At 42.9% G+C, this 12123-nt stretch overlaps 1 protein-coding gene across 2 annotated transcripts in view; it reads left to right on the top strand.

The window, feature by feature from the left end:
* Window positions 1-12123, top strand: part of ABCA5 (ATP binding cassette subfamily A member 5) — a 43441-nt gene that overhangs the window by 15007 nt on the left and 16311 nt on the right. For both annotated transcript variants that reach the window (XM_054278767.1, XM_054278766.1), the window contains 11 exons: window positions 1267-1455; window positions 2180-2327; window positions 3038-3206; window positions 5342-5400; window positions 5857-5967; window positions 7365-7540; window positions 7942-8061; window positions 9265-9403; window positions 9521-9611; window positions 10335-10474; window positions 11874-11993. In XM_054278767.1, the coding sequence (XP_054134742.1) occupies window positions 1267-1455; window positions 2180-2327; window positions 3038-3206; window positions 5342-5400; window positions 5857-5967; window positions 7365-7540; window positions 7942-8061; window positions 9265-9403; window positions 9521-9611; window positions 10335-10474; window positions 11874-11993 (1462 nt within the window). The remainder of the gene's footprint in view (window positions 1-1266; window positions 1456-2179; window positions 2328-3037; window positions 3207-5341; window positions 5401-5856; window positions 5968-7364; window positions 7541-7941; window positions 8062-9264; window positions 9404-9520; window positions 9612-10334; window positions 10475-11873; window positions 11994-12123) is intronic.

Here is a 12123-nt window from a genome sequence, read left to right as displayed (position 1 = left end):
ATTCCCTTCCCACCTGATTTATTCCCCCTGCCAAAATATTTCTTGTTTCTGTGGGGTTTGAGCAGCTCAGGAATCTGAGCTGTCCCAGTCCTTCCTGGGGTTTTAACTATTTTAAATATCTAATATTTAAATATTTTAAATACCTCCTGGTTTTAGGATGTTGTACAGGTGTCACCCATCACCTTGAAAAGTGCTTTTCCCTCCTGAAATATCTGAGTTTATAATGATGAGTTTATCTATGATGAAAACTCATCAGGTTTTGAGTTTTCAGCCCTCCACAGAACCGTCCTTCAGTCGAGATCCTCTTCAAAACATTTCCTGTTACTACAGAGTGTAATGCAAAAAACCTAATAAACTGTCAGAGAATGAGAAAAAATACACGATAAATATATTTATCTATCCAGTTGCTTGTCTGAGTTGATAAGAGGAACAGTTGGACTTGATCTCCTGAAATCAGCTGAAAATGATTCCATGAATCTGTGCTGTAGTGACTATACCAGGAAAATTATATTATAAATTGTATGTTTGTCAGAGACAGCTATGGGATTTCCCTTAGTTTTTCTACACAGTTTCTATACTACTACTACTACTACTACTACTGCTACTACTACTACTACTACTACTACTACTATTATTATTATTATTATTATTATTATTATTATTATTATTATATTTCCCTTAGTTTTTCCACACAATTTCAATATCATTATTATTATTACTATGGTATTTCCCTTAGCTTTTCTACAAATTTTCTATATTATTAGTAGTAGTAGTAGTAGTAGTAGTAGTAGTAGTAGTATATTTTCCCTTCCTTTTTCGACACAATTTCTATATTATTATTATTAATACTATGGTATTTTCCCTTAGTTTTTCTACAACATTATTATTATTATTATTATTATTATTATTATTATTACTACTACTACTACTACTACTACTACTACTACTACTACTGCTACTACTACTGTATTTTCCCTTAGTTTTTCCACACAATTTTTATATCATTATTATTATGACTATGGTACTTCTCTTGGCTTTTCTACAAAATTTCTCTACTGTTATTATTACCATTATTATTATTATTATTACTATTATTGTTACTATTATTATATTTTCCCTTGGTTTTTCCACACAATTTCTATATTATTACTATTATTGTTATTGTTATTGTTATCATTATCGTTATTGTTATCGTTATTATTATTATTATTATTATTATTATTATTGTTATAGTACTTTCCTGTCTGTTTTTCCCTGTGCCCTCAGGTTTTCTTTGCCCTGATGCTGACCCCTCTGTTTAAGAAGTCCAAGCACGTGGGGATCGTGGAGTTCCTGGCCACTCTGGTGTTTGGCTTTGTGGGGCTCAACATCGTCCTGCTGGAGGATTTCCCCAAATCCTTCGTGTGGATCCTCAGCCCTTTGTGTCAGTGCAGCTTCTTGATTGGTGTTGCACAGGTAAATCCCCACCTGCCCCTCATGGGGGTTGGAAATAGAGATTTTATTTTTTAAAAATGAAATTAAAATTATATTTATCACATCATTATTTATTATTTATTCTATTTCTTAGTAATGAATGAAATAAGTAATATTTATTTAATATTTATTGATATTTATTACTTATTGGTTATTTACTTATTAATTATTATTATATTTAAATTATGTTTTAAAAATATGCAATATTTTTAAAATATCATTATACAAACGTTTTTAAAATATGTAAATATTTTTAAAAGATTTTTTTTTTTTCATAGCGGTTTAATATCCAGCGCCTCTGATGGGGGTTTTAAATAGATATTTTATTTTTTTAAAAATATATTTAAATTATATTTATTACATAAATTTTATTTGTTTATTAATTCTCTATTCTATTTATTGATTATTTATTATATTTATTAATATTATAGTATATTTAAAATATATTTTAAAAAATCAATATTTAAAAATATAATTATGCAAATGTTTTAAAAATATGCAAATATTTTAAAAATATTATTTTTTTAATAGCAGTTTAATATCCAGCACCATATAAGGAGCTGTTATTTTTTGTGTCCGTTGTGATCTCAGTCACTTTCTCGTTATTTTAGGGGTTTTTTGCCAAGTTTTTTGCCAAATTTTGGGGGATTGTTTTGCACTGTGCTGTTTTTTTTGCCTTTTTGGTGTGTGACATCTCTCCCTGCAGGTGATGCACCTGGAGGATTATGAGGATGGGGCAACATTTGCAAACATCAATGCTGGTCCTTACCCTCTGTGTATCTCTCTGATTCTCTTGGTGCTGGACAGCATCTTTTACCTGCTGGTGGCTGTCTACCTTGACCAGGTGATCCCAGGTGAGTTCCTGACAGAGTCTGAGCTCTGGGGGATCATCCTAAAATGCTGAGCCCCCCAGGCTGCTGAATCTCCTCCCTGAACTCTCTGCAGAAAGGAGGTGATGCTGTTTTCACATGGAGCTTTACACTTCCAGCTGAAATAATTTATATTTTGTAACTATATATATATTCTTGAACTATACATATCTATCTATCTATCTATCTATCTGTCTATCTATCTCTCTGTCTATCTATCTATCTATCTATCTAATATATTATATATTATATATTATATATTATATATTATATATATCTGGAGAAAGGAGGTGATGCTGTTTTCACATGGAATATTACACTTCTAGCTGAAATCATTTATATTTTGTAACTAAATATATATTCTTGAACTATACATATCTATCTATCTGTCTATCTATCTATCTATCTTCTTCATATTCTTTAACTAAGTATCTATCTATCTATCTAATATATAATAAAATAAAATATAATATATAAAATATAAAATATAATATATAATACATAATACATAATGTATTATATATTATATATTATATGTTATATATTATATATTATATAACATATATTATATATATTATATATATTATGTATATAATATTATATATTATATATTATATATTATATATTATATATTATATATTATATATTATATTTGTGCTTGCTGCTCAGGAGTTGCCTTCTTTGCTGTCCCCCAGGTGAGTTTGGCCTGCGCCGCACGCCCTTTTTCTTCATGAAACCCTCCTTTTGGTCAAAGCGCAGGAAAAACTACAAGGAGCTGTACGAGAGCAGCATCAACGGCAGCCTCAGCTTCAGTGAGATTGTGGAGCCTGTGCCTTCAGAATTCCAGGGCAAGGAAGCCATCAGGTACAGAATTCCAGGGCAAGGAACCATCAGGTACAGAATTCCAGGCAAAGGAAGCCATCAGGTACAGAATTCCAGGGCAAGGAACCATCAGGTACAGAATTCCAGGGCAAGGAACCATCAGGTACAGAATTCCAGGCGAAGGAAGCCATCAGGTACAGAATTCCAGGGCAACGAACCATCAGGTACAGAATTCCAGGCGAAGGAAGCCATCAGGTGCAGAATTCCAGGGCAAGGAACCATCAGGTACAGAATTCCATTCCAGGCGAAGGAAGCCATCAGGTGCAGAATTCCAGGGCAAGGAACCATCAGGTACAGAATTCCAGGCGAAGGAAGCCATCAGGTACAGAATTCCAGGGCAAGGAACCATCAGGTACAGAATTCCAGGGCAAGGAACCGTCAGGTACAGAATTCCAGGGCAAGGAAGCCATCAGGTGCAGAATTCCAGGTGAAGGAAGCCATCAGGTACAGAATTCCAGGGCAAGGAACCATCAGGTACAGAATTCCAGGCGAAGGAAGCCATCAGGTGCAGAATTCCAGGGCAAGGAACCATCAGGTACAGAATTCCAGGCGAAGGAAGCCATCAGGTACAGAATTCCAGGGCAAGGAACTGTCAGGTACAGAATTCCAGGGCAAGGAAGCCATCAGGTACAGAATTCCAGGCGAAGGAAGCCATCAGGTGCAGAATTCCAGGGCAAGGAACCGTCAGGTACAGAATTCCAGGGCAAGGAAGCCATCAGGTACAGAATTCCAGGGCAAGGAACCGTCAGGTACAGAATTCCAGGGCAAGGAAGCCATCAGGTACAGAATTCCAGGGCAAGGAACTGTCAGGTACAGAATTCCAGGGCAAGGAAGCCATCAGGTGCAGAATTCCAGGGCAAGGAACCATCAGGTACAGCCATGCTCTGCCTGGTGGATTTCAATGCTTGAAAATCAGCCCTGGTCTCCAGTGCTCAGGCTCAAACAGCACATGGATTGCAGAGCCCTGCACGCAGCAAATCCCATCCTCAGGGCGGTGGAGCCAAGCATAAATCACTTCAGGAGAGGGTTTTGTTGTTGTAATCTTAGAGATGCACGAGATACACACTTATTTGTGAAAGGTAGTGAAAGGTATTTTTATTACCTACAGGTTCAGAAGTCTATTTTTAATGCTGATGTTCTTCTGAGCACATGGTGGCTGTTGTTGCATTATTCACCCACCCAGGACTCTTCCCACATCGTCCCTCCACCAGCTCCAGCAGTTTCACTCAGTCTTTTCATCTCTCCATGTGCAAGTTCTGCTTGCTTTCAAACTCATTCTCTTCCCCATTACTCACCCCCCATAATCCACTCACCATCCTCATGTTCAGGGTGATGAGGCTTCCAAAATCCATCCTTGATTTGGTGCCTCCAGATAAACTGGCTGTTCCTTTCATTTGGAAAAACAGCAGGGCTGGAAGGAAGGGTTTTGCCTCTCTAGAAAGGAAAAATATTTATTATGTATATATATATATATATATATATATAAGGATACTTGCTATTATATATATTATATATTATATATTATATATTATATATTATATATTATATATTATATATTTTATATGTATATAATACTTGCTATTATATATATTATATATATATATAATATATATTATATATATATATAAAATATTTGCTATTTTTATATATAAAATACTTGTCATTTATATATAAAAGAATTTACCTGATTTTGATCAAGAGCTGTCAGGAATCACATCCTTGGATTCCATTCTGTCACCACCTCTTTTCCATGTCGTGTCTGTGGCATCTCCTGTTGTGTGGTGCAACTGCTGGGAGTAGCTGTTCCCTTTCCCAGCTTGGGAAGCCTCTAGAGCATTGTTCCACCATGTGAAAGAGACTCAGATTTGAAATAATTCAGTTTATCATCACAGGAAATACCTTAGAAGGTGACCAGGAGAAGCTTTCTGATGCCAGGGTGGAGATGGGCAAAGTTTTGGGAGAACCTGCCCTGTCTTGACTTGCCTCCAAAGGGTTTTTAACACATCTGGTGCCACTTCAGTCTGGTTGGCTTGTTGTGATTGTTGCTGAGTGTTGATGACTGAAAATGCCACGTAAAGGTGCTGAAATAGTTCCTGCCATGATGTGTCTTCTTTCAGAATCAGCTGTGTTCAGAAAACATTCAGAAAGAAGGGGGAGACCGTGGAGGCTCTCAGAAGTAAGAACATTTCAGCTTTCTAGCTGCTGGTGGGATGCAGAGGAGCAGTGGCTGAGTTGCTGGGTGATATCTTGGGTTTCACTTCAGGCTGGTTTTGGTTTCTTTGGAGGGGTGGGGCCCTGGAGCACGAATGCCAGGTGTGCTTGTGTGTGTGCTCTCTCACACAGTGGTGTCTAAAATAAAAATGAGCCCTTCATCCCTAAGGAAAGCCTGCTGGCATCACCCAATGCCCCTGTAGGGATGTCATCTCCCTTGCCTGGCTCCCTGATGTTGTCACCTCCTTTCCCTGGGTGCCTTTGAGACATGGCCACCCCACAGTGGCTGTGGGACCATCCCAGGCCAGCCCTGTCCCCCAGACAGAGTGTGGATGTGAGCATTGGGGTTGAGCCTGGGGCCGGAGCTGGCTCAGGGGGCCAGGACCCCACCCTGACCCCTTTTTGCTGTGTCCTGGAGCAGATTTGTCCTTTGACATCTACGAGGGGCAGATCACGGCGCTGCTGGGCCACAGCGGCACCGGGAAGACGACGCTGATGAACATCCTGTGTGGGCTGTGCCCTCCCTCTGATGGTGAGTGCAGCCTGGGGCTGCCCTGTTCCACAGCCAGGCCTGAGAACCTGGGTGGGTGCTCCAGGATGCACCAGGCCTGAGAACCTGGGTGGGTGCTCCAGGATGCACCAGGCCTGAGAACCTGGGTGGGTGCTCCAGGATGCACCAGGCCTGAGAACCTGGGTGGGTGCTCCAGGATGCACCAGGCCTGAGAACCTGGGTGGGTGCTCCAGCATACACCAGGCCTGAGAACCTGGGTGGGTGCTCCAGCATACACCAGGCCTGGGAACCTGGGTGGCTATTCCAGGATGCACCAGAATTTCTTTGGATAAATCTGAAAGAGCCCACTTGCAGTTCCTGTCCACACAGGGCTGTAAAACCCTGTCTGCTGGTTGCTGCTTCCAGTGGAGAGTTTCCAGCTGTCTTGGTTTGAAAAGGTGTCTGCTAAGGAAGGCTGGAGCCTTCCTTGAAATGGAAAATGGAAACCCCATCCCTCCAAATTATTCTAATTTTAAAATTAAGGGTCTCATGGGAATAGGAATAATAGTTCTTTACTAGGAAAATTAAAAATAAAAATGCAGTAGTACAAAAAAAACCCAAAAAAACCCACAATCCAATGACAGGATCAGAAAAGGCCCTAGCACCCTGTGTGCCAGGGCGGTGTCCCAGCCCCATCCCACGGGGGCTCAGCCCTCCTGCAGTGCCAGCTGTGGCTCTGCTGCAGCAGGGATCCTGCACAAGGGGGGAGTTTTGCTCTGCAGCTCCAGGGCTGCTGCAGATGGGCCTGGGCTCCCTCTGGCCATGCAGGGCAGCAGAAAGCTGCTCCTCTGGCAATGCAGGGGGCAGAGGCTGCTGGAGTGTCCCAAAGCTCAGATTGGATCCAGGTGGGAATGCTTGGCTCCTCCCCTGGGCGGAGCATCTCCCCATGGGATGGTGGGATTGGATCAGCCCTTCAGGGACACTCACTGGCCATGGACAGAAGAGAATTAATAATTAATGACCCATGAAAAGAAGATAATTAATAATCAATGGCCCATGAACAGAAGAGATATCCTGGAGGGAGCATTGGTTGGGGTGAAGATAAAGGAACAGAGATTACTGCCCCACCTCGGACAGATGGGAATTGGACACACACCCCCACCACCTTCCAACCTGAGTCACCAGCCCATGGCAGGGGTTGGAATGAGATGAGCTTTAACCCACTCCAGCCCAAGCCATTGCATGATTTTATGCTCATTTCCTTTAGGGTTTGTGTCACTCTTTGGGCACAAACCACTGCATGATTTTATGTTCTTTCCCTTAGGGTTTGTGTCAGTCTATGGGCACAAACCACTGCATGATTTTGTGCTCATTTCCCTTAGGGTTTGTATCAGTCTATGGGCACAAACCACTGCATGATTTTGTGTTATTTCCCTTAGGGTTTGTGTCAGTCTATGGGCACAGGGTGTCTGAGATCGACGAGATGCTGGAGGTGCGGCAGATCGCGGGCGTGTGTCCCCAGGCCGACATCCACTTCGACATCTTGACTGTGGAGGAGAACCTCTCCATCTTTGCTGCCATCAAGGGCATCCCTCAGAACGATTTGATACAAGAGGTAACTCACCTGGCCACTGGTGTTGTCTTCCATGAACGTTTTTAACCTGTAAATCAAAATATACCTGCAGGGTTTTCCTTTTGCAGGGAAATATTTCTGTGTGGTACAGTGTACAGAGAGGTACGGGCAGATACTTAAACAATACAGGCAGATATTAACACAAATTAAAGGATAAACCTTTAATTTTTCCTAAGATTAAAATGCCCATGAAATGTTTTAAATCTGGCATTTAAGTCCAATTATAGACACCATTAAACTTTGTGTGTAGGTTGTGCAGTTCAGATACAGAACACTCTGGGAACCAGCAGCAGTTAATTTGAATGTTAATTGTTAACAATCTGGTTTTAAAAATTTATAGGTTTTTTTTTTTAAACAATAAATGTGTTTCTTGTGTTTTCAAGGTGCAGAAGGTGTTGCTGGATTTGGAGATGCAGCCCATCAGGGACAATCAAGCCAAAAAATTAAGTGGGGGGCAGAAGAGGAGGCTGTCAGTGGGAGTTGCTGTTCTTGGGAACCCCAAGGTGAGAGGGATGGAATTATTCTCAGCTTGGTGTTGCTGATCCATGAAAGGCTTGGTCTTTTTTGTCAAAACCAACTAATGTGCAAAATGCAGAAATTGTTCCTTTGAGCACCTTTTTTTCTTCATTTGTGGTTTAATTACAGTCATTTCAATCTCTCAGCCTTTGTGCTTGAGGCTCAGTAATGGCAGCAGCCTTGGGTTTGATCTCTTTGGCAGATAAATAGCGTGGCAAGTTTTGTGTGTAATTTCTGGCAGGTAGCATTTATCCCCCAGCAGGGAAATTGTTGGATGCTTTCATTCCAAAGCCGTCCAGGAGCTGGGAGCAGGAGCAGAGCCAGAGAGCTCTTTTGTGTTGCAGCTCTGTCATTTCTGGCCTGTGAGGATGGGCACTGCTTTGAGATCTGTGGTTAAAAATGGTGTGTGTGACACTTCTGGGGGTTTTCAAAGCAGGTGTGTGCATTTAACCACCCCTCAGTAGAAAGAGTGAATCCATGGCTAAGCTGTGATTCTGCTACACAATTCTATTGGAAGCAGAATAAAGCAGGCTGTGGCATTAATTTATCACAGGATTTTTCCATTTGTCACACGGGGAGATGGATGTGTTCAAAGCACAGTGACAAAAGCTGCCTTGTTAATCTGGGCTGTTTCCTATTTTACAGGAATTAACTGGCAGGCTTCAAACAAACCCTTCTGGGTGTGCTGGGGTGTAGCAGATATTTTTTTCTCAGACATTGGAGAGGAATGATGAGGAGGATTCCATCTTATCAGAGGGCTAATTAATTACTTCATGATATTATATTATTCTATACAATATTGCACTTCAGTTAGGATGTATATTACATTTCATCCTAACTGAATCTGCCAAGCACTCAACTCAAACTGCACAGAATCTCATGACTGTCAGCCCACACACCTGGATTCAATTGGTCAGTAAATCAAAACACTCACACCAAAATCCCATCATTAATCCCTTCAGGTAAACAATCTTCCACGATGCATTCCACTTGTGAGCAACACAGGAGCAGCAAACGAGATAAGAATTGTTTTTTCTGTCTCTGAGGTTCAGAGGCTGTGAAACCCAGGGATATCCTTGGGAAGAATTGTGCCTTGCTTTTCTCTGTGAGGAGCAATGTGGCTGCACTGGGGAGGGATCTCTGAGCTCAGGGGCTGTGGCTTTGAGCTGCCCTGGTGGTTTTGCCCCCAGGTTTTGCTGCTGGATGAGCCCACGGCAGGGATGGATCCCTGCTCCCGCCACATCGTCTGGAACCTGCTGAGGAGCAGGAAAGCCAACCGTGTGACAGTGTTCAGCACCCACTTCATGGACGAGGCTGACATCCTGGCTGGTGAGCCCTGCCCCAGCCCAGCTTCAGTCCCCAGCCCTGGGCTAAAATTGCTGTGCAACCCAGATGGGAATTTGGGAGGAAATTGTTGATTTTCTGCTGCCTGACTTCCCTCTCCAGATCGTAAAGCTGTGATTTCCCAAGGGATGCTGAAATGCCTCGGCTCTTCTCTCTTCCTTAAGAGCAAGTGGGGCATTGGTTATCGCCTGAGGTAATTCTGTGCTCAGTTTTGTACCTCTTAGGGGCCATTATGCATCTCTTTTTTTACTGTTTTATGTTGGAATCTCTGAGAAAGCACCCCTCAAAAAGCACCCTTTTATCCTTGAATTGATGCCTTGAAAAGGCTGAGCTGGAGCAGAGGCTGGAACAGAGTTACAGAATAAAGCAGGGATTTATTCAAGCATCTCCTCTATGGATCCACCTTGGGCAGCACAAGAGCCCAGCCAGGGCTGCACCCAAGATGAACCAAAATGGTCCCAAATTGAACCCAAAATGGTCACAAAATGAACCCAAAATGGTCACAAAATGGTCCCAAAATGCGCCGGGCACGGGGCCACTCCCTTGGATCAGTTCTGCTCCATTTGCACCTTGCAGTTCATTGTCCCATTCCAGCTTTAGCCCATCCAGTCCCACCCTGCTTGTTTTTCTCTCTCCAGCCCACGGTGTTTGTGCTCCTGGGCTGAGATTTGGATCATTTGTCCTTGGTGCCCAGCTGGAGCAGGAATTGTTTTGTCTCCCTGCTCTGTGCACAGAGCTTACCAACATCTAATATGAAGCTCAGATCCACACACTAAAGAATCAGAAAATCTGGAAAATCTGGAAAAACAGAATCTGAAAAACAGAAAATCTAAATCACAATGGCACAACTGAATGTTTGCTGCAGTGTCAGGAGCAGGCCAAGCTCTCAACCCCAATCCCTGCTGTGTTTTTCCAGCATGCACATTGATGCCTACTGCAACACAGAGGCCACCACGTCTCTGATCAGGCAGCACATCCCTGCAGCCAGCCTGATCCAGCAGAACGATGAGCAGCTCGTGTACACCCTCCCCCTCAAGGACATGGACAAGTTTGCAGGTATTTGTGGGGTTTTGTGTTGCAGGGATCAGGGATTGCCACAGGGGGTGTTTGTTAAGCGTGGCTTTAGGCTGATGTTCTTGATAAAATGTCAGTTGTGGTTTGATGAAGTGTTCTTGATAAAATGTCAGTTGAGGTTTTATATTTATTATTATTTGGTGGGGAGTCAGGGAGGGTTTTCTCAGGTGAGGGAGGGTTTTGTCACCTCTTCCAGTGAGGGTTGTGAGTGCTCAACAGCAAGGGCATCCCCTGGTCCATCAGAATCACCATCCTCTTGCAGAGGATCCAAAGAGCGGGGCTGGCCTGCAGCAGGATGCAGGAAAGCCCCAAACCCTACAAAAACCCTACAAAAATCCTACAAAAACCCTGCAAACTCTTGAGAACTGCGAAGACAGCCTTGAAATTCTATGGAGAGAAGGAGCAGAGGGGAGGATTTCACTAGATGGCAGCAATTATCTGAGCAGTCCTTGCCAGGGCTCCTTGCTCTCGTCCCAGAAATAAATGGAATAAATCCTGTGTGGGAAGCCAAGGGAGCATCAATATTGATGGGAACATGCAGTTGATATTCCATAAAGGTTTTTTTTCCCTGTTGCATTGGGGTTAATGATTTATGAGCTTTGCAAAAAGGCTGAGATTGAATCAATTCCCCCAGACTATTTCAGGGGGGAGCTGAGGTTGGGAACACTCACGTTGTCAGCTGGGACAGGAGAAACCGTGGAGGATTGAAGAGTATTGTCAAATATCCAAGTGCTCCTCCCATTTTGTACATTTGAATTTCCCTTCAGCCTCACCTTGGCTCTGAAGCTCCTTATTTTAAAGTCCTAATTCATAGGATTGACAAAAATCCAGTAACATTTTTCACCCCAAGGTGCTGTAAAGTTCTCCCACTCTGAACCTCACATTGTCCTTCAAGCTCTGTGCCTTGTCCAGCATCTCCTGCCTGGTTAACCTGGCCTTAAACACCTGGGAATTCTTTTTAATGTATTAAAAAATGTGCATTTTTATAGATATAAAATGACTCAGTGGTTTATGTGTAAGATCCTTTGTGCCTGGGCAGGGATTTAGGTAGGCTGAGCTGTCCTGGGTATGATTTTTCCAGGAGAGCTCACCTTGAACCTGCCCTGAGGAAACTTTGAGCCCAGCAGTTTCAGGATGCTGGGCCAGTTTTTAGAAGCAGCACAACTTCAGCAAAACCACATTTCCTGACCACAGAGCCCGAAATTTCATGCTCAAAGGAGCCTGTCCCACCTTGGTTCTCAAACCACGACCTTCTGGTTTATTTGCTGCTCCCACATTCCTGATTTTCTCAGCATTCAGGAGGTTTAGGGGGATATGTGATGTGCCTGAAGAGCTCCTGGCAGGTGCTGGAGCAGAGTTTCAGAGCTGCCTCTGTCCCTAGGTTTGTTCTCTGACCTGGACACCCATTCCCACCTGGGGGTCATCACCTATGGCGTGTCCATGACCACGCTGGAGGACGTTTACCTGAAGCTGGAGGTGGAGGCAGAGATTGACCAAGCAGGTGGGAAGGAGCAGGGCTGTGCCCTCAGCTTTGCTTTGCCCTCAGTTCCTGTGGGATTGGCACTGCCAGGAGGAGGGAACAAGGAGAACATCCCTCACAGGGTGCTACTCCAGCATCTGGGCATACTTTG

The sequence above is a fragment of the Melozone crissalis genome, unplaced genomic scaffold (genome assembly GCF_028551555.1).
Source record: "Melozone crissalis strain CALT ecotype California unplaced genomic scaffold, PUWL_Pcris_2 ptg000026l_1, whole genome shotgun sequence".
Classification (NCBI taxonomy): Eukaryota; Metazoa; Chordata; class Aves; order Passeriformes; family Passerellidae; genus Melozone; species Melozone crissalis.
This window is presented reverse-complemented; position numbering and strand designations above follow the sequence as displayed.